The 25382-nt window shown below is 53.5% G+C and overlaps 1 protein-coding gene across 1 annotated transcript; it reads left to right on the top strand.

The window, feature by feature from the left end:
- The first annotated feature begins 471 nt into the window (after nt 1–471).
- On the top strand, nt 472–25338 carry NUAK1 (NUAK family kinase 1). Its single transcript, XM_032954393.2, has 7 exons — nt 472–1389; nt 12276–12396; nt 12689–12840; nt 16207–16272; nt 20232–20351; nt 21856–21988; nt 22522–25338. The coding sequence occupies exons 1-7, from the start codon at nt 1111–1113 to the stop codon at nt 23766–23768; spliced, it is 2118 nt and encodes a 705-aa protein (XP_032810284.1). The 5' UTR covers nt 472–1110; the 3' UTR covers nt 23769–25338.
- Nucleotides 25339–25382: the final 44 nt, after the last annotated feature.

Below are 25382 nucleotides of genomic sequence, written 5' to 3'. Positions count from 1 at the left end.
TTTGTCCATACTTCTCCAAGATGGTCAGTGCGGGGCGGGTAAGGGGGCCCAGGACTGAGATTAATGTATCACTCGCCACTGATGTTAGCCGTGGCCCGGAATCGAGCCCACACAATAGCCGCGTTCGCTACGCCCCATCGCTAAACTCTACAAGATACACGCGTAAGTATGCCTTATGCAGAGTGCAGTTCTGCAATAAGCCTGCATGTTCTATATAGTAAATAATTATTTATGTGATTGAGCGACCTCAGTTCGATTGATTCCTGGTGGCGGCGAACCGGTCCTGCCCACACCGCACTGACCAGAGTTGTGAAGTAAGGCCAACCCCCCACACCGCCTCCCACCCTCCCCCCCATGAGGAATTCATCCATCAGTGGATTGAGAATGGCTGGAACATATCAATCATTCGGGTCATGGAATATTTCATATTTTCCAGGGGTCCCCTATCCACACCCCCCCCCCCACGCCTGCGGGAGGGGGTGTGTGTAGGGGGGGCGGATAAATATTTTCCGGAGCTCGGCTCCGGACACCTCTGGCTGAAATCAAAAGCTGCCGTGCATCAAAACTCGCTCAGCCGGGCCAGTAGCAGCAGCAGGAGCAGCAGCGGTGTCGGCGGCGTCGTCGTTGTTGTTGTGGTGCAGGAGTTGGTTGGAGGCGTTTTTCCAGGGGCGGGGCCACATCATCACATCACCGCGGCCTCATAAAAAGGAGCGGCTTACCTCGACGCGTCTCAGCCACACACAAAAAAACACTTTGAGCCTTGCGCAGCACGCGGGCGGGCCAGCCAGCCAGTGAGAGGCTACGGGCGAGACGACCCGAGCCGAGCGAGGTTTGGGGGCCCCAACAAAGGGCGCAGTCTCGCCGAGACGTTTTGAGAGCTCTTGGAGCATGATCGAGTCTAACGCATTGCACGCAAGCAGCAGTCGGGGCCTGACGGTTCTGTGACCCCCGGTCCGCTAATTATATTCGCATTGGAGAGGGTGCGAGCGGTCGGTCTGAAAACTGCGCTCCGTAAGCTCGCGCTGGCGGTAGGGTCGAAGATCGGCGAAGCAGTGAGTTTGTTAGACGCGCGCATCCCAGACCACCGACTTAGGACTTGAGCCGCGAGTCATGCTCCAAAACGGCAAATCGACCATGAATCGTCTGGTACGAGTTCTGAGCAGCCGCCACAGCTTGGATAAGTCTGCCGCGGCGGGGCCCCTTCACGCCGTGGGGGTCCCGTGCGAGAGACCGGCTGCCGGGGTCTCCGGCGACGAGACGAGGAGGCAGGCGGTGAAGAGGCACCAGCACAAGCACAACCTGAGACACCGCTACGACTTCCTCCACACCCTCGGCAAGGGCACGTACGGGACGGTGAAGAAGGCGGTCGACAGAGCTACGGGGATCAAGGCAAGTTGCCGCTCACGCGCGCGCGCACACACACACAAAGATCCCCCGTATAGCCTTCAGCAGGCTGATGGCACGGCACGCGAGCCGGTGGGTGGCCAGCATCACGCCCGGCCGCCTTTGTCTCCCCGGTGAGCGGTGTTTACACATCGTAGCAGGACACTCATTTGAGGCCGAGTCCACCTAGGGGAGGCCCAGCACCGGCTCGCAATACACACACGCGGTGACACGTTGGGCTATCTCGGCGAGTCGCGTGACTCCCTTGTTTTCCAAGAGCGTCCTTGTCCACTCGTCGCAGGAGGGAGGAGGAGGCGGTGATGATGATGATGACGATGATTGCTGCTGCTGCGATGATTTATTATAATTGAATGGCTCGCGAGACGGGCACGTGCAGACATGTCGCACCAGTCACACCGGCGTTGTGCAAACATCCATCGCAACCACCACCACATAATTAACACTGCCTGACGAGACAAGCACCTCTGCATAGCAGACTAATGTTTCAGGCCATGGGCCCTTTTCGGGACTGTAAGAAGGGACATTCCCCCTCCCACCAACAGTAGCTTGCCGTGTAATTTATTTTTGTAGAGCTGTGAACAAGCGCCGATTCCTTAAAAGTTGTGCACTGTGCTCGTGAGACGGCCGTGCTATAATCGTGGTGATTGTGGTGTCTGTTTTACATTTAGCGTTAAGCGGGTTCCATTGCTGTGCTGGGCTATGTTTAACTTCGTCAATGCTTATTATTGCAAGGGGGACTCAGGGGACTTGGAGGGAGGGCGGGCGGGTATGTATTGGCCGTAATGTCTCCGTGTGAATCATCCTCTCGTCCTTTACTTAAAGCAGGCGCGAGAGGAGTGTGTCTAGTCGGCGCGTCCAAATCAGCAATGTTTATTTAAATCGCCGCTGCGAGCTTCTTTGAGTGTATAATTATTGCTTTATTCTCTCGCCAAAGGAGAGACATAGTCGCTGAACCCCGGCCAGCACTTCAAGTTGTAACCTTGTCGGCGAGAGAATTCCGTGTTTGTTTCCAAATTACGCCGACGGTGTAGGCTCAGTTGTACCGGTGGACGGATGGTCGTGGTGGTGGTGGCTTCGTGCATAGTTCATTGTCAGTGAAAACTCATGCTGACCCTTCCATATTCTCTGCGCATGTGTGCATATATACACGGTAGTGTCATGTCAGCTCGAAGTTGTTGCCACTGCAGTTTTTATCCACCCCCTCCTGAACGCGTCCGTTCACACACCGCACTGGGCGAATCACAACTTAATGTACCCGAACGCATTCGATCTCTGCACGCTCAGCAGGGGAAATTGAGCCTGGTTGATATGTTGGATGGAAAACCCAAAAGCGTCCGAGGAGAAAGCATTGTTGAGTGCCACTCCCGCATTGTAAGCGTGTGGGAGGGGGTGGGGTTCTCCGGGAATTCCCAATTCCCTTCGTATGAAAGCCCAAACCACGCACGAAAGGAATTGGCCAAACATCCCGATGTAAAATAGCCTTAAGGCTCATTGAGGCTTTATCAGGTGAATACATAGGATTGTTACGGATTAGTTGCTTACGATCTGGCTTTGTGTTCATTACACATCACTATAATGACCAGGCGATTGCTGTGATGTAAGAGTTTTCCCAGACATAATTTGTCAGTATATGTTGACCTATTTAGCACCAGCCATCCAAGTTAAGAACAACATTTATAAGTTGAACTCCGTGGCCAAAACTGTGAGCACCCAGATTGTGGTTCATCAAAATCAGTTTATGCACTGTGCTTCTGCTACTCTCACCCCGACGCTCCCCTGCCTTCACGAAGCCGCGGCGTGGTGAAGTATGGTCACACACCCACACAATCGGCACTTGCGTGGGGAGGCCTGCATCCAGCAAGGGGGACCGGGAGTGCCCATTGGTTGAACCTGACAATTTCTCCTTTGAGAGTACAGGGGGTCTGTGTAACCTGCCATCGTGAGCGCTGCAGTAGCGAGATGTTAACTACCTCGCCTGGTATACAGGAGGTCGTGGGTTCGATCCTGATCCCGGCGCTGACGCCTGTATATGTGGAGTTTGCGTGTTCTCCCCATGGTCGCGTGGATTTTTCCCCGGGTCCTCCGGTTTTTCCCCTCCACATTTAGAAACATGCATTTAGAGTATTTGGCTGCTATAAATGTCCACGTGCCTAAGCCACTTCGTTGAGCTTTCATTTGTGTCCAGGTCGCTTCTGAAAAAAGAGCTACATAGCTCGGTGGGCCTTGCCTGGTAAAATAAAAATATATTTAGGTTTCAGTTTAGTTCTCGCTCTGAGCAGCTCCCATGAGAGCCAAGGGTGGTGGTGTGTTATGTGGAACGAGAGACGGAGCCAACCAGCAGGAGACGTTGAAATGATTTTGCTATCATGTGCTTCCTCTGTTCGTAACACGCGGTGTGGCGGTCGTGTGCATCTGCGTTGTTGCTACGAGCGTTGTTGTTTTTCCCTCTGCTGGGATAAAAAAAAAGTATTGCCAAGGAAGAAGGCGCCTTTGTGGGGAGATGCAAGATGTGGGAGCGGTGGCGTTTGTAGGGACACGGAGTCACGGCTGTTGTGGGTTAAAGGGGGGCAGGAGGTCTTGCGTTGTTTAACAAAACTTGCTCTCGGCTCCAGTGAGTCTGTTATTGCACGGCAATACATTGACATCACCCGTGAACTTTGGGCTGATTATTGCACTTAGGCTTGGTATTTAGTTGTTCAAGGAACACCGCGTACGTTCCAACAGACTGTCAAATCTTCAGTAGATATGGTCGGTCGAATGTGGTGGGAAGAGTAGGCCAAATGTTGAGATCCAACTCGTGGAGGCGCCTCCTACGAGCAGTGGAGTGAGCAAGATATTGGAGGGCTGCACCTTTAGATAATAAATCACATGTCAAGCATGCCACGATTCATTTACATGTCTTGATTGACTATGGAAAAATGACACATGATTATAATCATAAGAACTTAATCTGTTGTGGTTCCTTAACGCAGTATTTTTTTTTAATAAAGGCTGAATTACATCCTGCATACTTCTGTTCCAACTCAGCCAAAGTGTGTGGGGTTATTTAATCATATTTTAAATAAATACCTTTAACATTTTTTCCTCAAATGTTGCACAAAACCCACCAAAAATAAATGTGTCTTTTATGCCAAGGCATGTCTAACATGCCACAGAGGAATTGCTGCATTTATTTCACCTTATTGCTTTACCCTAATGCTGCCACATGTTGGCTTAATATAGCCCATTCCCCTGCTTCTGGAGTATATCACCGAGCCTATTTTGGGGCTGCTAAAGAATTTCCTTTTTTGAGATTGCTTGGAGAAATTGCTTGGCGACAGCTCCTAATAAAAACGTACCAGATGTTTACACGACTCGCTGTCGCTTCGACCCAGTTGCGTGGCTTTGGACGCCACCACAGTGTCATGGCTTTTGAACGCAGGGCTTGGCAATCCAGGAGGGCGCCAGTTTGATTTGAGTTCCCGACATTGCCAGTCGAAATAAACGAGGCAAGTTTCTTAAATCCACACTCTCCTCCCGCTTCTGTCCAGCCGGCAGTTCCGTCTAAATGGGTCCATCCCAATTATAGTTTGATCGGCAGGTGACGGATGGTGGGGTAAAAGTGTGGGTGCGTCCACCTCTTCCAAGACGTCTGGGCAACGTGGAAGAGTAGGCCAAATACCCTCTCTATAGCTCAACTCCGGTGGAGGCCCTTTGGACAGCAGTGGAGTGAGCAAGCAATTGCAGGATTTGCGCCTCTTATCTTTTTGACCGTGGCTCTGCTTTTGTGTCTATGTGGTTGTAGTTAAACGTCTCTGCGCTGGAGTTGGTGGGTCATGTAGAGGTGGAAACATTGGGTGCATCACACACACACACGGCGAGGACAAAGAGGTACAGCAAGTAGGGTATTGAGCCGTCGTGCAAAGTGGGAGGAGAATGTTGCAACGTGCTTGGGATATTTCTCGACAAATCATCCGTGGATTTTTATTTTTTTAAACTGACATTCAACAAATACTGAAAAAGGAACTGGCCAAACATTCCACGGTGGAATCTTTCGGCAAGCGGTCCTGAGACTTGTTGAAGTTTCTCTCTGTGCAAATACAGCAATGTTTAAATTACAACTAAAGATTAATTTTCAACTGTGTGAAGGCCCCAGATTAGGGTAAGCTGTTAAAATAAGACGTTACATAGAATGATACTTTGCAACGTCGCATATCAGACCGTCACATATCCGCCCTTACCCACTAACCGCCCAGTGCAGGTGTTAGCGCACGATGTAATTGGTCGCCTTCCAGAGACGTTCGCGCATCCGACCTCGAATACCTCGGCCCCCAGCAAGTCGGATACGCGACGCCGTGCTACATTGACAGAAGTGTTTATTGGTAAACGTTCACCCATTTCTATGACCGCATGTGTGTGTGTGTGTGCTCACATGCGTGACGGCGGGGTGTGCGGTGCTGCGCTCCGCCGTAACGGCCTCATTGAGCGCCTGGTCACAAGGAGTCCTCCGTTTGAAGTGTCTGCGCACTGTACTCGTGCATCGCTCAAAGTCCTTCCACAAACGCTTACATTTTTGTCAAAGTGTGCACTGCATTTCCTCGGCAGGTGTTCTGTTGTTGCTAACGTTTTGCCGTACGTGTCCCGGAAGCATTTTCCGGTTCCCAAAAACGCGTATTTCGGCACGAAGGCCCGACGTTTCGCCCCACGTGCCCGAGAGCTCCTTCGGGGATAATCGCCACGGCGTGTTGAAACGAAAACGTCGGCCCGCGGCGGCGGCGGCGCCGTCGGAGGGGGACGTTCCGCCATTGGGACGTTCCGCCGTTTCGAGTCGCGCGAGGGGTGATGGAAATCTTGCCACAGAGGGCCCCTTCCACGTGGAACGGTCTCTGGACTCTCGGACATGTGGCGGCGGGGAGGCAGGCGCACTGCCCGTCGTCAAGGGCAGGGTGGTTGGCGCGTCTGTTTCGGACACGGCAGATGCTGGCGTATCTTCATGCACGCATTTTTTCTTCCCCCCCCCCTCCTTCCCCACCCCCCCCAGCCGCAAGGTCGTGTCCAAGTCAATGAAGCGGGGAAGCGCTTTTCGCCAAACGCTTCGGTTGGCGTGATAAACTGCCGTGCGGTGATAGGCGAGACGCGTTAGTTGCCGCACGCTTTAAATAGAGTGGCTGACATTGTTCATTTAAATAAATGAAACTGATGGTAACCCCGTAGCGAGGGGAGAGTTTACAAACAACCCGACGGCGATTAGTGGAATTGTCGTGATTCATGTTTGCGATTCGATTCAAGAATTGGGTAGTTAGTTTAAAAATGTTTTTTTATACTGTTGTGAACATTGTGGCCTCTAGCTGCAGTGGTCCGTCACCCACAATACATACAGATCGAAACACATTGGTTCTCACGCACGCGATTTAGATTCGTGTATCCTGTCAACATCGTCATTGGATAAAAGTCTCCTCACACTGTGGCAGTAATGGTGGTTGTTTGGCCATACTTCACCATCCTGGGGTGGGCACAGGCCTGGTTCAGATAGCACTCCGCTCCGATGTTAGCCATCGCCGGGAATGAAACTCGGGGACGGCAGGCTCCTCGCGCACAAATCACTGACCGCCGTGCCACTGTTCCGGCTCAATCGTACATACACGCACACGCACGCGCAAATAATTTTAAAATGGGAAAATCTCTGCAAAGCTACGAACCAAATAGTGCTTGGGGTTGTGCGTTTTGTGAGGGGGATGAGGGAGGGTACGCTGGTTAGTGTTGTTCTAAACCTTGGTCACATTCTTGGCCTTTGAGGCCACCTAAATGGAATGGCCGCTTGAAGCTGTGATTACTGCCAAGCTCAAAGGGACTCGCAGACATTTCGCTCCCCCTGTTGTGTCTGGAGGGAATAGTGAAGTGTCACTTTACAAAACCTGCGTGCCATATCAGGTGTTGAGATGCTGGTCTCTGGAGTGCAAACCTTCTGTGCATCCAATTCCAACTTGGCATTATTTATTTATTTTGAAGCATTTTTTTGTTTACATTTGGAAAGTGGTCAGCGAATATTGTATTGGGGGGAGGTTGGGTATGGGTACATCATATCTGACCAATCTACTGTTGGATGAAGGCCTCCATCACCACCTGCCACACGGTCCTGTCATGTAACGTTGTACATGCCTCCTTCACACCAGATGATTTTGGGTATGCGTAGAGCTGTTACATACACACACACACATTTAACAACAAAAAACACCAAAAACCATTGAGACTCTGAGATTGTTGGGTGTTGGCGGAACCCAACACCGTGGTTCATGCCCCGCATCTCAACCCCTATCCGTAACCCGAACGCACCTGCGACCCCGTGACCTTTCCAGCCGTAACTCCTGCCCGCAAGAGGTGCAGCCCTAAACCTGAAACCAACGTCACGGTAACGTCACCAGCCGCCAATGGATTCGTTGCCTGGCAGCGGTCCTAATTGTGTGTGCTTTGTGCCATCGTGTGTTTTAATTACGGCGCTGTCAGGCTGTGCAAATAAAAGTAATGCGATGACCCCCCCACACCCCACTGGACTACCCTTGAAACCCCACAGACCCTCCCTACCCCACCCCCCACGCAGGTGCAGGGAGTAAAACATATTTTCCAGAACACAGCCCCGGACAGCTCCGAGCAGCTCCGAGCTGAAATAATGTCCCGGTGATGACGACCCTAAAGGGAAACCGAAAACCGCTCCTGACGCTCCGAAAATGTTTCGGCCAGGAGATTGCGAAAAGCCGCAGGGCGTAATTGCAGGGGAGGTGGGGGGTAGGGTTTCGCTTTGCCTCCGGGCTTATCTCCCCGCTTCTCCTGTGCTTTGAGGCTTCAGCGTGAGCCGCGGCTATCCCAAGGGGAGGTGGGGGGGGAGGAGATTGCTCTGCGCTCGTGAGCCACCTGTCCGCTCGGGCCGTATCGGGTTGCAAGGCTAGGGGACCAATTTGGCGTCGGTGTGGTTGACGATCCCCACCTGCCACCTTTTCCGAATCGTCGACTCTGACTGCAGGTGAGACGGACAAAGGCCTATTTGAGGGTTGTCCTGGAAACAAACTTGGGTAACCCGACAAAATATCGCTGTTCGGGAAAGCAGGACTTGTGTTGGGAGTGGGTCAATTAAGTGAAACAGAATTCATTGGTATTAAAATGTGGGAATGTGATGCAATTAAGCTGGCATGATTTATCAAGTTGCACGAAATTTATCTAATTCTGCGGTTTATTATGGATAAAATTAGCTCATCAGACTGTGGGCCTTCTGCACCGGTGTTTGCCATCAGCATTTGTTTAGGCAGGGAAACTGCAGACCCGTTCTGACTTTCCGAGCCCCATCGGCAAAGTTCCCTGGGTTGCCACTCCATTTCGAGTTGTCTCTCAATCATCACGTCCGATCTCAGCGAACAAGCACCCTTGGTTCAGTCGAGGTCGACCTGCGCACTGGAGTCACTTTTGTTCCACGCAGCGCACATCACCTTGACCTGCGCCTGTCTGACTATCACGAGTGCTTGCGCCCTTGACCCGATACGCTGGGAGCGGCCCAACTAGCCCGAACCAAACCCCCTTTCCTAGCGACGACTCGCCTGGTGTTTGTGGAGCCCAGATAAGTGCGTGCGCGAGGCACGGCCAATCTAAGCATTCGCATGCGTGCACGCGTTAACCTAGTGCCTTTGTTCAGGGACATGTTTATTAGTCGGAGAATGCAGTTTAGCTATCGGTGTCGGCAGTTCAACACTTTTTTGAAAGCTCGGCTTATTATGAGCTCCACGATCCTTGAGCAAAAAACAAAGACAAAAACGATTTGGCGGCCGAGGAGCCATCGAGATGAGAGCGCGTCGAAGTCAAGCAGGGAGCGCGCCTCGGCACGGCCACGTCAGCACAACCGCGAAAACCTTGCGCAGTCGCGGTTCAAAGAGCGCTCCCCGATTTCAAATGCCGCTCGCCATCGGCCTCGTTATTCCGCATCTTTTATTGCTCGACCCTGCAGAGGGGCGAGATCCGTTGCACGGAGTTTTCGCCACGTGCGTCGGCGCCCCCCACGGTGCCGTGCGCGGCGTTTGCAAGACGTCGTGCGGCGGTGGTGCCATCGCACGCCCGTCTCGTGGCGGGTGCCAGTCCCGCGACAGTAACCCGATGCCGTGCTCGTTACATCGCCGTGAACTTTTGAGCGCGAGGGCGTGCTCCACAACGCGCGCGGAATGTGGTTTGCTTCGGCGATGCAATATTCTTCTGCCGATCTTTCGGTTACGTACCCAAGTGTAATAAAATTGTTGAATAAATAAAAAAAGAACTCAGGGTCACATTTAATGCACCGCACACAGCAACACCCAGAAGCCAGAAACTCGCTCTGTTACTCCGCCGCGCTCGACAAAAGGTTTAATCCTGGACCGCTCTTGTGGTTCACGGTCTCTGGTTCCAGTCACAATACGTGATTGTTTTTTTCTCCTTCCATATCGTGCGTAATACAATAGCGGAGTGCGCACGTTCCTTGCACCGCACCAAGGGTGTGGGACTGTTTGCCAGCCTTGAAGGTTGCTCTTTGGCGCAGTGGCCGAGTGGGTGCACGCCCGTGTGCTTGCGTGCGCGTGCAGTCGTGCGCGACCGCCCTGATGATGCTGCACCACCTCCTCGTCGTCTCTTATCCGACGACGACGACGATGATTATGGCGACCGTGGCGACGGTGGCGACGGTGGCGACGGTGGCGAGTTGACCAGCAACGGTTCCCATGTTCACGTCGCGGTTGCCGAGTGAGCCAGTGGACGGGCGGGCCTGTTCTTGATTATTGTCCGTCGGTCGAGGTGATGGCCGCATCTGCTGTGCGGTGCTCTTTTGTGTAGCTCGACACGGGCCATTGTTTCCAGGGGGCAAACAACGGAAAACTGTGTGCCTCTTCGCCGCCGGGACATCACGACAACACGCACCACCAGCCCCATGCCCCCCCCCCCCCTCAAGTGGCGATGTTTGCACACCGCACCAGCGACTCATTTAAAACCGAGTCAACTTAGGGGGGGGGGGGAGGACCAGGACCGGTTTCAGATACTCGGCACTCGATGTTAACCGTGGCCGGAAATCAAACTCAGGTTGCCAGGTTCATAGCGCAGTGCTCTTACCACTATATCACTGCTTTTCACACCTCCCAGGGCCGTCTGTTTTACGTCTGTTGTTGAAATTATTTTGCGCCGTACGTAGCCAAACGTGCTAATCGGAGTTGCGGGGGAAGGACAACAAACTACACGCAAAAATCGGTTCTAAAGAGAAAGAGTTTTCAACTTAGATTTCAAAGTGAACAGCTCCGGTGGCTTCCTTGTATCGAAAGGAAAACGTGTTCCAGACGGAGCGCAGAAGCGAATATTAGCCCAGCCCGAGACCGCTGGGCCCCTGGCACTGTTAGCGAGCGCCTATTAAGGGTGGTGCCGGAGCCAAACGGCAGGCACTAAGCCCCCCACCTCGCGGTGCAGTGGCAGCAGGAAACGCACCGTCTCCACCACTCAGCTCCGCCGCTATCTCCCAAACCGGCATGGCATTATCGTTCCACGACCCTCACTGACCCTCGCATTATCTCCTCGGCCAGCCATATATTTAGACAATTACCCGTTGCCTGCTCCGGGGGAGGGTGGGGGTCGAGGGTGGGGGTCGAGGGTGGGCGGCGTTCGGGCGCTGATAAGGAAATCACCCTGGCATTGGCTTCAGTGGAATTTGGGAATGCAAGGGTCAGGCCTTCGTGGGGGGGAGCATTGTGATGTGCCTAATGTTTAACTGGAAGAATGCCGTGCTCAGGATTACCATTATTGTTTACCCATTTAATTTTAAACAACGGTTAATGATTGGAGCATGCGGGGGTGGGGGGGGGGAATGATCGAGTGCGCTGCCAGGGTCGGTGGGCCACCTGACGAGGTTGGAGGCGGTCTGCAGGGCGCCTCCATACAGTCGAGTCGCCTCGCCCGATCGCGCGCTGCACTTGACGGACGAAATGTTAAAGCACATGCCGTGCCTGACAGCTCCAATTACCGCTCGTGACAGGCGGCCCAGATGTGTGTGCCCGCTCCGACGCTTTTCGTGAGCTGCTTGCTGTTGCTGCTGCTGTGGCAGCTGTTGACGAACAGGTTGGGTTTGTGATGCAGCGCCAAATAATAATGTGGAAACGCGTTTTTCTTGGGCAGAAGTGCCCCCCTCCCTCCCCCGATCGTTCCAGCTCACGCGTTGGCCGCCGGGAATGTCGAGGTTCGCACTTTCCGGCCGTGCCGTCCCCCGTGTCTCCATTGCAGGGTGGTCCATTTCGAGATGCCCCACTGGTTTCTGTGAATGCCCCTTCTTTATTTATCTACGAGTGAAAGATGGCAAGCTTCCACGTCTTGCAAAGAGAGTGTTGACATACGTGAGGAGCGTGTTGCGATTGATGGGAGAGATGCAGAGGGTTTTAATTCATGTTGTTGTTGTAGTCTCCGTACGTGTACTGTCTTCTATTAGTATTTTAGTGGGGTGTCTGTAAATGGATTAGCCTTTATTAGTTAATATTTTGAACAATGAGTGATAGTTGAGCAGAGGTATAGGACGGGGGTGGGCACCACGCCAATCATGACAATGACGCGATGTGCCCCTGGCACACATCTGCCTCTACAATAGGTGTACACGTGGCATTGTGGTGTGCATGAATTGTTTAACCAGTACAATACAGCATTTTTATATATATACACGAAAAAAACCCTCACTAAATATTCAGAGAACAATTTCACAAATGGGTCAATTACTGTAGCGGCGGTGAAGTCATCATCGGTGAGCGGACCCTGCCCCGTGGGCAAACGGGGCGAGGTGTTGCGCCAACGTGCGACGATGGCGGCTTACCAGAGGGTGACACGGTGCCCTCTCGCTTTATTGCTGCGACCAACAGGTGGCCATCAAGTCGATCCGCAAGGACAAGATCAAGAACGAGCAGGAGTTCAACCAGATCCGGCGCGAGATCGAGATCATGTCCTCGCTGCGCCACCCGCACATCATCAACATTTCCGAAGGTACCTCGTCGCACGTACGCACGCGGGCAGCGACGGAGTGGCTCCAGGGTGTGCAGGCGGTGCAACCGAGCCGGAGGGTGCCGGAGGGGCTTTGGTATGGGGCAACAAAAAGAAGGTGGGGGGGGGGGGGGTAAATTAGACCTGGGAGGGGGGCCCCGTCTCATTCCGAGCATTGGGAGACCACGCCAATGACGCTGCGCCACTGACGCACCGATGGACGGGCGGACGGAGCCGTCGCCCCCCCCCCCCCCCACCTCTGATCCGCCGGTCTTTCCATTTTTTTGTGGTGCAGTGTTCGAGAACAAGACGAAGATCGTGATCGTGATGGAGTACGCGGAGAGCGGCGAGCTGTTTGAGCACCTGCGCCGGCGGAAGGCGCTGTCGGAGGAGGAGGCGAGGAGGCTCTTCCGCCAGATCGTGTCGGCCGTGCACCACTGCCACGCCGTGAGTCCCCCCCTCCCAGGCTCTGGGTCATCACGCTGCCGGTCGCCCCCCAATGGTCCCACGCTCGCGGGGGGGGGAGCAGAAAAAGGCTGCCCCCCCCCCCAAAGGCGTCGCTCACTGCGCTGCGCTCAAAGCTTCCGCAGCGCCAGGCTTGCATCCAGCGTCCTCGATTCAGAGAGAAGCCACTCGGTTGTGAGCGGAGTTGCCAGGCCAAGCGTTATGTTGCTCGACTAGAGGACGCTGTTGTCACCGCGATTAATAAAGGTACGGAACTAAGACGAGTAGCTTTCAATTAACTTAACAGTCGTATGGAGGATTTATTTGAGGTTATTCCTACTTTGTTGATGCCCTTGGATGGAATAAAAAAAGAGTGGTCACAACAATGTTGGCCAAGCCAGCCAATTTAGGAAGGTTATTCATTCACCTTCCATCTATGATAATGATTAACAATAGAGGCATTTATTTACCTCTGAAGAGTCTCGCGACTCTTGTCGAGGGCCGGCATTCCACTACTGCGCAATGTTTGGCCAGTTCCGCTGATGGGTGCTTGGAAGAAAGAGCAAGAGATAGAGTTAAGCGTGTCCGGTATTCGGGGCTGCGTCATCACGGCCGCGTTAGGAGGGGGGCCGCTTTGCTGAGACATCGATGCGACATTTCGAGTGTGTGGGAGTGATTCAGGCTGCTGCCCCCGCTCCCTGTCGCTTGATTACGAGATTTAGGAAACGCCGCCCGATAACAAAGACTTTCGTGAACACTTCCAGCGATGCATCATTTTCTATTTTTAAGCTTTAGCGCCGATGCCACGCTACCGTTGCAGTGTGTGATGTTGTTTACTTGCGTCAGCCGCACGAGCAAACATGGGTTCGTGTGGTAATCTGGAGGGGGGGGGGGGGGTGCGTTCGTGCACCTGAAAGATGAGAGGCGTGAAAATTCCGGTGTGCAGTTGGGTAATGACGGTGTCTGTGAGCTCAGCGCTGTGGCAGGTGGCAGATGCACAGGGAAGGAACGTGACTTACAGGGAAGCTGCTCTTCTGATCGTTTGCACCCCAGGATTAATCCGAATATCTCATTCCCTCTGTGATGATGTCTCCTATAATCGCCGGTTACTGGCGGATAATGGAAGTAACCCCAGAGGTGACGGCCAATTCGTCCTTTTTATTCGCACGCGGATATAAGTGGTCGCACGGTGGGGCATGGGTTTGATTCCAACCCTAGGTAACATCCATGCACGGATAGGCGCAGACAATCGGATTGGACAGAGCTCGCCAATCAGAAGTCTTCACTTGTGCCTGGTTGTATACGGACGCCTCTTAAACACGAACTAACCGTGACAAAACACTTTTTTACGAACAGCCGAGATCGGTTACAACCCACAACGGCAAATATTTGTCGAGTCACACAACTCCACCACGCGCCGCTTAGCGGGTCACGCTCTCGACAAGCAGAGTCGTTTTATGTTGTTTGTAAGGGCCCTGGCTTGCGACGGCGATTGCTTCAATCTGTGGGCATTGTTGGTACAAACCCCACCACCTGGGATTGTTCGCGATCCTATTTATAGAGCCACAACCGCAACCCCACGACACCACCAGCAACGCGGCGTCTCAAATGTTAGCCGTACAGATGCCACTCTCGCCGTGGCTGGGGTGATGTCGACTTAGCCCTCTCGACGCGAATCCTGGCTCAAGAGTCCAATCGATGGCTTGCGCTGTGGCAGCAGCTGCTACTAAAACTAAAGCGAGACAAAATCGTTCTCCCTGGCTGGGTTTACTGGAATAGGAAACGAATTCCGACCATTGGTGTAACGAGTTGCTCCAGCGTTCGAATGTTATACAAGGTGCTCACTGCCAGCTGGCAGATGCAAACTCGGCCTGGCCTGGCTCCCTGCTACATTTGACAAACATCCAGGTTCTTTACTGCACAAAGGTGTGGTGCTCACAAGCAGCAGGAAGGCCCATCTCCCATCATGCCTTGCATGCGTGGAATGTGGCGAAACTACAATGCATAGTCCACTGCTGGATGAGGGCCATGCTGGTCTTGGGGGTTATTTTCGACCATGCTTCACCACGCTGGTCAGTGCGAGTTGGTGAAGGGTGTGGTGGTTGGGATGGCCGATGTTATCTCAAATGTAAAATCACGCCTGCGCTGATTCATCAATGAAAATCTTTACTTGTAATTGACGTGAATTTATCAGACTTGTTTATATCTCGAGGAGTGGGGGAGGCCCAGGGGGGCAATGGTGGTGCAGTTTTTAGTATCATTTTCTTTCTACGCAATTAAACAGACTCTTGCATCATAACCTACAAGTTCATCCGGTGCAGCTTGTCGGCAGTAGCACGGGGGTGACAAAGGTGGCCGGGTCTGTCTGGTGCTCATCACGTGACCCAACCCCCCCCCCTTCCCCCCCACTTCGAGAGAGAGCTGTGTCAACTTAACAGGCGCTTCCTAACAACACCTACTCCAGAAGCATTCAAGGCTACGTGGGGGGGTGGTTCCTGTCGTGCGTGCGTGTAGGCGTGTGCTCGGATACGGCGCTGCTATCGCGCTATTTCGTGTTTGCGTTCGTGCTCTAAACGTCATCGCATTCGCATGCCGCACAAAGCAATTGAAGCGTGCAACAAGGTGGACGGGAATGGCTTTTGAGTAAATTTATCGTGGTAGGGACCCCGGCGGGAATGCCAACAATGAGTCCGCGCCTCCACCGCCACCCGGCTGCTGAGTCTTCAATTTGTTGGAACGGTGGGGCACACAGAGGCTTCGCGTGCTGTCAACCCGCCAACGTGAAGTTCCACCGTGCCGTTTATTGACTCGGTCTGTTGGGAATTGTTTTGTACGATGAATAAATAACTTGGGTAACACGTCGAGTGAGGGCTGGGGGGGTGGCGGCGTGGGGGGCGGCAGGGGGGGGGGCAGCAGCTATCCCAGCGCGCCGTGAAATCTCACAGACGCTCTCCGGTAATTTGTTACCAGCGTGGGGGGGGGGGGGGGGGGCAGTGACGCGATGGTGCACCGCCAACAAAATCGATTGGCGAGTGATCCGTTAACTCACCCTGGCCACCCCATCACCTTGACCAACCCGCAGTGACCAGTGTGGTGAAGTATGGTCAAACAACGCCCATAACCATCAGAGCAAGGGTGGGGGGGGGGGGGATGCCTTCACCCAGCAGTGAATAGACCAAGGAGCCGTGCATGTACATTGACCGCAATCGCCCCAGCTTCTCGCCGTTAGCCTCGTCAGTGGTACTGTCCATTTCTAAAGCTGGGTCGTAAAATTCTAACAGTGTGTTAATCCGTAGTTAGAATTGCGTTTGAGTGTAATTGGCATCGTACTGTGGTCTAACGATCGCCCCTTCGTGCGTCCCCCGGCAGAACGGGATTGTCCACCGTGACCTCAAGCTGGAGAACATCCTCCTGGATGAGAAGTTCAACATCAAGGTACCAGTGGAGGAACCCCTCGACATGTCGATACTTCTGCCTGCATTTTTCTTGTCTCGCGACATCTGAACGTCTACTGCCACCTCACTAGGATTTTATACATTGGAAGTGGGGGGCTGCCCACACCCCCCCCCAATTATTTTTTGCTGATAGGCCCCCAATGGGCCCCCACCACCACTTGGCGACAGTGGAGGTGCTGGCCCATGAAGGTTTTACAGGAAATCTGCCAGTCATCTCAGTCTGTCCCGTGACCCCCTGCCAGCGGGCGTTCAACCCTTCACGGTGGCCTTAAAGTACTCACAGCCTGGCACAAGGGCCGTGGTGACGTCACCGCCACTTAGTGGCGATTGGTGCTTGTTGTTGTTGCGGCTACCAAGGAGGCTTTCGTCCGGTGGTGCATTGTTGTTGTAGATGGGAAGTTAAATGCAAATGTGTTTTTTGATATTTGTTGGCTGGATCTCGTAACGTTTCATTGAAATGCAGTCAAAACTTCCGTCAAATCAGTGTGCTTTGCATGACAAACGTGTCGATTGGTATGTTAATTGTGTTTTTCGAATGTATGAGCAGGCATACATGGCAAACTAAATCATTATTAAATATTTCATGGCCTGTCTGTCTGTTATCTGTGATAATGAATACCTTGTGAAAGCGAGCAAATAGCATTGATCACTTTTTGGAAGTTGACTGAATTCCCCCCCCCCCCCCCCCACGTATATTCTGCCATTCCTATCTTAAAATAAAAAAACACGTTCGCAAATGACAGACGTTAAAGTGCAGGTTAACCAATAAAGTATGCTCAGGTGTGGTTCAGGTATTGGGTGATTTTTCAGCCCCTGGGACCTTGACCAGCAATGCAAAGCATGCAGCAGTTGTTATTTTTAATCAGTCTCTCCCTGCAGGGCAGGTGACTTTAAGCGTTAAGATTACCACCTTGGCAGGAACGCTGCCGTGCAGTAATGGTTAGGGTCTGGGCCTGCGGTCTGGAGGTCGCCGCTTCGATCTGATGTACGCGTTGAACTTCTTTCGCACCGTGCGTAGCCCACCGCGCTAATCGGAGGGGCTGGGGAAGGACAACAACACTAAACACAAAAAGCAGTTCTAAAGAAATTAGTTTTCAATACAGATGATTTAATGCTTTCTTAACTCCAGTGGTTTCCTAATATCGGAAGGAAGAGCATTCTAGACGGCAGCAGAAGGGCATCTGAACGCACGCGATGCGGTGACCAGCTTTGTTTGATGGCCAGCCAAAAGTTGCTGCTGCTGCGAGGATAACCGGGGGTCAAAACAATGGCGTGGGGTGGGGGGGGGGGTGATGATGGGGGTCTCTTACATCCCTCCCGTCACCTCCGTCCATCCAGCGGTATCACCCGCGCACCGCCACGGTTAGTCTGCGGTGGGATAAAGTGTGGAGTACGCTCCCACCTCTTCCGAGACGTGTGGTCAGCGTGGACGAGTATGACCATAATGACCCCTCCCTTGGGCTTGGGGCCATCGCGAGTGCGGGCCCTGCGACCAGCAGTGGCATGCGCAAAGTGCGGTCATCGCGGGGCACTGCACCATTTACCTTCTAGCCCGCGGGGGTACCCGGCCGAGTTTAAACATTATAGCCACGATTACTGCCTCCTTTCGCAGCGACGCCTCAATTTCAACCAAAAAAAAAGGGGTTAACGACTGGGTGAGAATTCCTGGTCTGCTGACATCATTGTCGGGGGGGAGGGGGATAATGAGTTTAGTTTCACTCTTCCCAGGGGTTTGTGGCCACGCTCACGGCTCGCTTATCGACAGCCGCTCTTAGCAACCGACCTGCTGCAAGACGCCCTTAGCGGTCGATCTCCAGAGCCAGCCCCATCCACCGCCACCCCCCCACCCATCCCCAACCTCACTGCCGACAACATCCAATTAAGAAAAATGCAATTCCTCGTGCGTGTGGCTTTTGTATAGCAACGTATAGGCCCGTGTCCAGATCTGATAGTCTGACAGCACGGCCTCGGGGATCGGGGGTCGTCGGGGGGAGAAGCTGCATGGATGTCTTCCGTGCCTCCGCTGAATTTAAGGCGAGCTTTGAAATGGAGAATCGGCCAAAATAACAACATGAATATGTATGTTTAATTTCTTCCTCCCGGTAACGCTTGGCTCTCCCGTTGTAAAGCAGATGACGCACGCGCGACAAAATTAAATCGCAGACCCGAGTACCCCATAAATTTGTTCGGGGCTGTTAACTGTAATTGAGGCAGGATCAAAGCCAAGCTGAACGTCTTCATGATGACAAATACAAACTCGGTGTTTGGCATTACATAATGGCATCTGAGATATGAATCAGAAACGCTGACATGGGCAGAGAAGATTGGTAGGGAAACTGAAGAGCACGCGACCAAGCGTGGCGAGATGGACACTCGGGGTTGCACGGAGAGAGACGAGAGAACAAACGCAAGACGGTGACATTATTGAATCAAAATATGTATTCATCCTGGAGAAATCCGATGAGCTGTGAAGCTCTTTTTCACAGATGTCCAGTAGGGGCTGGTCAGAAAACCACAACAACGAGAAATACAAACACACGATAAGGAGTGCAAAGTTGTAGGACATTGGATGAAGGTAATTGTTGCCTGGGCGGGCCGCATCGCTAGAAGGGGCGATGGCCGATGGTCAAGACTGACTGTGGAGTGGCAGCCAACTGAGAGAATTTACCCGAGAGGAAGCAAGTCCACCGTGGAGGTGGAGAGATACGATTGGCTCCTCTGTTTGTGTTCCATATGTGGATGCCAGATGGATTGTCATATCACACACCCATGAGAGATTGAAACGGCTTGTGGAGGCAATCATCCAGCAATTTATTGATGATGAATAGGATGGTTGACCTGATCGTCCACGTGGTGCATATTTGTGTGATCAGCACAGGGCCCTCCAGAAAAATAATCGCCTGCATTGCTTTGCGTTTCACCCCTCGCCACGTGGAACAGCCCTTGGGCTTCTGGCATACTTGTCCGCGTGGGACTTTCCTTACATGGTCACGGGGCAGTGGAGGGCGGGGGGGGGGGAGACGCAGAAATCGCCCGTGGCGACGGCTCACGGGTTACACCTCGCTCAGCCAGGAGCCCGCCGCGTTCCTCCGTGGTGATGGTGGCGGCGCGTCTCCTGGTAAAATAGCAACGCGGCAGAATGCACTGCGTGGGTTTGTCGCCCGTTGCCCTGCAGAGCTCCCTGGAGCTTTTTGCCCGCGTGCCGTTCGGCACAACGCCCCCCGAGTTTTTTTGCTGAACACGTGCGCTGGCAATTCTTGAATTCGGATCCCGAAGAAGCTCCCGGGAACGTGGTGCGAAACGTCGGGCGTCGTGCCGACCGACGCGCGAATCAACCCCGAGACCTCGTCAAGGAGCCGTGGAGGCAGGCGTGCACATGCACGCCTGGAAGGGCGCCCACCGCCACCACTTTTGTCTGCGGTGGCCTTCTCGTAGGGAAGGCGGCTTGGGGAGACATCGAAATGAAAAACGCTCACAATCCTGCAGCGAGCGCCTGCCAGAGCTCTTTTCCGTGGCTATTTTTCGCTGAACGCATTACGGTAATTAATTACTGTTGCCTGCGGGCCTCTGAGGAGAGCTGTCGTTCCCCTGCACCTGCGATTTAGCACGGTTGGCTGCGTATGGTGTGAAAGAAGTTAAATACATACATGCATACATTGACTCCTTGCACAGTGCTGTTGTTAATGGCCACAGGACAACATTGTCTGTAATGTGCCCGCCTTCGCAAGAATGAAAAATATGGACGCCAATTTCGGATGTACCCTTTTGAACATCAAAAAAATGCGGTTATGTCGGTTATTTTGATTCATTAATTTTTGCGCTCGCGCTGCTGAAATTGGCCGCCGTGAATTGGCGACGCCTGGAAGGTGTGCGGGCGCGCGTGCGACGCGGCGCCGTGCGGATGAGTGAGCGCTCGGGTCTGTGCCTGTGTGCGTGCAGATCGCCGACTTTGGGCTGTCCAACGTGTACCACAAGGACAGCGTGCTCGACACGTTCTGCGGGAGCCCCCTGTACGCCTCGCCCGAGATAGTGCACGGCAAGCCCTACTGCGGGCCCGAGGTGAGCAGGACGACGCCACCACCACCACACCACCAAGCCACTGCAACCACGCCGCAGCCACCACCGCAATCGCCACACCACCATGCCACCGGAACTCTGTTTCGGCCATACCACAACCGCACCATAACCACAGCGCAACTGCACTGCAGCCAGATCACGGCTGAATATCTGAGCCGGGTCAGGCAACACCAATCATTGTGTGGCTACACCGCTCGGAGTATAAACACATTTCAACCAGATGCTCATAATGGATGCGCCACAAAAGTCTTGACGTTTTAAATTACATTTCTTACAAAGTATTGCGCACGATTACATTACCTTTGCACGTCCTTTGGTCACGCGTGGAAATAGCCACCCTAACGCGTGCGTGAGACTGGAAATTTGAAGTCAAATCTCTCTCTCTAAATGAATGCGGACACGATTAAGGAACGAGTAATTGGGCAGCATTCACGGTTCATTAAGGGGAGCGAAACGAGCATTAGGGGCCCTTGTACATTGCCGTAGCGGCGTGCTTTTACAGGCCAATTAGAAAGTAATTGCAAAGTAATTTACCAAGGGACTGCACTAAATGATGCAAGCTGCGATGTATCATTAACTTTTCTTTTTAAATGCTATGGCTTGAGCTGAGATGGAATGGATTTATTGAATCCATCTGTATGGATCTTTGAATATGACCTCCTCGCATCCGTGGGAATTCTCTCGGTACACGAGGCCCACGACCGACGTTTTTCCCGTCACTGCGGGCATCTTGGCTGCACTAATCGGGTACTGGAGGGGGGAATATTTTCCACCACCGAGCAACGCCGTGCTTCTAATTTGTTTGATCTCGGTCATTTCGGTCACTGCAAGGAAGCTCTCGCACTAACTCAACTGTGTGTATGTGTGTTTAATGTATGGCCCTTGCCAATGGTATTTGAAAGTCTGAATCGGTCCTTTAATACTCATCGAGTTCTCCATTCCTGTCTTGATTAATGGGTTGATTCCATCTCCTGGTGAAATTTGACAGAGCCTCAGCTGTTTTTAATGTCATGAGGACGACCGCAATTGTGCAGGAAGATGATTATTTTTTACGCAATGGTGGCGAGATGTTAACTACCTCGCCTGGTCTACAGGAGGTCGTGGGTTCAATTCCGACTCTAATGCCTGTATAGTTGGAGTTTTTTATGTTCTCCCCGTGGTCACATGGATTTTTTTTCTGGGTAACTCCGGGTTTTCCTTCCACATTTATAATCAACCTGCGTTTAGAGTATTTGGCTGCAATACATTTCTACGTGATAAGCCACACTGGACAGGTCGCTTCTTTATAGCTCAGTGGGCCTTACCCAGTAACATAAAAAACATTTTTTTTAATATAGTTTTTTACAGTTTTTAACAAAGATTTTCACAAATGTGGTTTGGACGTTGCTGGAAATGGCAGGGCGGAGGGTGGCAGCGAGCGTGTGGATCGGCAGCTGTAAACAAACGGTCGCGTGGTGCTTTTGTCCGTGGCGCGCTTCGCGAGCAGGTGGACGCGTGGGCCCTCGGCGTGCTGCTCTTCTCGCTCGTGTACGGCAGCATGCCCTTCAACGCCGACGACTTCTGCACCCTCATCAAGCAGATCTCCACCGCCGCGTTCCAAGAGCCAAGCGTCAAGTCAGGTGACTGGCACGCAGCAGCCCCCGTCCTCCACGAGCGATGTGTTTCCGTTGTATTTTCTTTACACGCAACCCCATTGGCCGCACAGCCTTCTGCGAAGGCATCTTATCAGCAGCATTGATTTAAAGAAAGCGAATACTGGACCGGTTTTGACATTTAGTGTCTCATCGGCAGAATCCAACGTGCTTGTACCGGTGACCTGCCTGATGTTCATATAGGCAAGGGCTGTTTCTGTAAGAAATGGGTCCTCGTTCGACGCAAAACTATATAATGTGTAACACAAATTAATCCTTAAACATCGTCATGGAGAATGGTAATAAGGAGATACATAATTGCTCCTTGCCATATTTGTCTCTGCGTTTAAAAGTAAAATAATTGAGTTTACACAAGCCGTTTGCCACACGGCCTTCTGGGAGCGCACCTGATTGACAGCACTGGGATACGTTTACGGCAGAGTGCCGGGGCCGCCCTTTGCCGTGCGACGACGCGAGCCTCACCGCGACGACGCTCCGCCCCCCCCCTCCCACCCATGCAGGAGCCAGCGAGCTGATCCGCTGGCTGCTAACGGCGGACCCCTCGCACCGTGCCACCGTGGAGGACGTCGCCTCCCACCCGTGGGTCAACGTGGGCTACGACAGCTCCGTGTGCGACTGCCCGCAGACCTGCTGCCGCCGCCAGTCGGCGGAGGCCTCCGCGGCCGCGGGCCTCTCCGAGGGCCGGTGCAACCACGTGTCCAAGCTGCTGCCGGCGCACCAGAACGGCCTGCAGAAGTCCAGGAAGGAGAACGACATGACGAACCCTCACCAGCGGACGCCCTCCGTCAAGAAGCCCAAGGGCATCCTCAAGAACAGGACCGGGGAGAGCGGCCACCCGCGGGACGCCAAGGAGGCTTCCGTGGGACACTCGCCGCCGTCTGGGACGCCGTCCGACGGCAGAGCGGAGAAGACCTCCGCGGACAGACGCGAGGGGGCGAAGGAGCAAGCGGCCAAGATGCCACGCAAGGGGATCCTGAAGAATCCTCAGCAGCGGGAGTCCGGCTACTACTCCTCCCCGGAGCACTCGCTGTCCCTGGAGATGCTCGACATGGAGAGCGGCCCGGATCCGTTTGACGACGCGAGTTCTCCGGCGCCGGACGAGCGCCACGTGGACGAGCGGCTGCTGGCGGAGCCGCGGGGCAAGAGGAGCTCGAGCGACCGCAGCCTGGACACGTCGGGCGGCGGCGCAGCGGCGTCGTCTCGGCGCGCCACCGTCTCCATGGAGGACATCCTGTCGGAGGCCTCGTGCGGCGGCCGCCGCGACGAAGACGGCGGCAGGGCCGAGCCGCTGTCGCGCTCCACCATCACGCTCAGCAACGACAGCATCCTCTCCAACGAGTCGTTCGACCTCCTCGACCTGCCGCGCCGCGACCTCGCCCGCTGGAATCAGCGGCGCAAGAGGCAGCAGCAGCGGCAGAACCAGCAGCGCGTGCGGGTGGCGCGCTCGGTGGAGGACCTGGTGGCCCCGGAGAGCCGGCCGCGCCAGCCGCGCTCGCTGGGCGCGCTGCTGCTGGACGCCGATCGCGACCCCCAGCGGCGGTGCCGTTCGGTCATCGAGAGCTACGACGGGGAGCTGGACTGCGACGACGAGGGCCGGCGGGAAAACCCGACGCTGGGCAACAGCCGGTGCTACCGCGTGCGCGGCACGGCGTCGGGCGGGAGCGCGCGGTCGCTGCTCACCGAGATGGCGGACGTCACCGAGCAGTACCGGAGTGCCGCCAGCCACCGCCAAAGGGTCCTCTGTTGACGTCCGAGCCGGCGTTGAGGTGTTTCGTGCTCTTTGGGAATTGATCGATGTTATTATTTCTAGGTAGCCGGCTGGTTGCTGTTTTTTATGGTACGTTCATTTTTTCGAAATGGAAATAATACATTTCACGCGTTCGAGTGAGACTCTTATTCCTCTGGAAGAAATTGACATTGTCCTTGTCATGTGCGAAATAAATTCAAGAATGTGCACTCCGGAGGAAAAGCTGATGATAAGAAAAGTTTCATCAAGTTGAGTACGGTTATTTCACAGCTTAGTTTATTACTTGAATGAATGACTTCATATTCGGAGCCGAGTAAGCTCGCTAGCAGTGGCTAACAACCACACCTCGTGCGTACAACATCTGGACATCGCGCCGACGGCGAGACCTTGGCTCACGGCTCGACCTTGTCTAGGAGGCCGCAGTGAACGCTTAGAAATCTCAACGAAAGCAAAGCCACGCGAGTGGGAACGTGCGCTCTGGACGTTGGACGTCGGCTGCAGTCGCCCGCCACCAAAATTCGGCGTCGCAGGAGCCGCGTCTGGCGTCTCATCGCACGGCCCGGCCTCTGCACCGTGGCAAGGGACCGGCCAACCGACAATGACCGGGGAGCGTCATCGTTTGTGAACATTGCGTGAACACGTTCTAGCGTTGTCGTAGCGTGGCGATCGGCGTCTCCCAGCCAAGAACTTCACGAAGCCACCAGCAAGAGAAGTGCCCTCTCCCTGTACATGCGATTGAAAGGACACGGTCGCTTTGTTGTTGTTATTGTTGTTGGCGGAGTCGTTGCCATCATTGACTTCATTAAAATTAAGGAATATGTATACTGGGCACGACAGGATATGTTGATCAGCTATTTTGACGGAAAAAAAGCAACAGCGTCGCTGTTCTTTAGCATTATCTCTGTTAATTTATTCTGCGTTTAAGCTATTGTTGTCTAAGCTTTGATATCAATTAATAAATACCAACGGGAGCCAATTTGTTGGATGTCCCGAACAGAGGAAAATCTTACGTGATGTTAAACTGACCTAAGTCGGGGCTTAATTTCAGCCGGACCTTTCCGGGGCAGAGCTTGAGAAAATATTCCCGGGATCTGGTTGTTTGAGGAGGGGGGTGGGGGAGAGGTTTGTGGTTGGGATTGGGAGCCCCCCTGGAAAATATCCCATGAGAAATTAAGCCTTGGCCTAATATTGCATTGAAGGGGCATTGTAACGATATGAACATTGTGTCCGCACGCAAGGTAGCCGTGGTTTGTTGTGGTGGGTGCGGGGGGGGAGGTTTAAGCAGATGAGTGAGCCTCCCACCGGGTTTAAAGGGCAACTTGTTTTTAGGGCCGATATGCTTCGCACGTTGGCGATGCAGCGGCCCGACACAGCTGCAAGCGGCAAGCGCCTTCACTCGTGGAGGCTTCAGGCCGGGCCGTCGCGCTCATTAAATTATTTTCTCGAGGAATCGTGACGCTCGTCAATGTGCGAAACAACAGCCGCCGTGTGTCCTCTGCGTTGGCGCTGAGCTGCTTGTAATGGTTCGGTGGTCGTTGTGTACAAAAAATAAAGTTAGTTTTGGAATTCAGCGCTGCCATATCTTTCTGCCGCTGTCGTTTCTTTCCCAATGAA

This window comes from Petromyzon marinus, chromosome 14 (assembly GCF_048934315.1).
Source record: "Petromyzon marinus isolate PM22_M1 ecotype Great Lakes invasive population chromosome 14, UKy_Petmar_22M1.pri1.0, whole genome shotgun sequence".
Lineage (NCBI taxonomy): Eukaryota > Metazoa > Chordata > Hyperoartia > Petromyzontiformes > Petromyzontidae > Petromyzon > Petromyzon marinus.
Note: the sequence above shows the minus strand (reverse complement) of the source record. Positions and strands in the feature narration are given on the sequence as shown.

Coding starts and splice junctions, on each gene's coding strand:
- NUAK1 (XM_032954393.2), top strand. CDS start 1,111: ATGCTCCAAAACGGCAAATCGACCATGAATCGTCTGGTACGAGTTCTG. Junction 12,397..12,688: donor CATCATCAACATTTCCGAAG/GTACCTCGTCGC, acceptor TTTGTGGTGCAG/TGTTCGAGAACAAGACGAAG. Junction 12,841..16,206: donor CCGTGCACCACTGCCACGCC/GTGAGTCCCCCC, acceptor GTCCCCCGGCAG/AACGGGATTGTCCACCGTGA.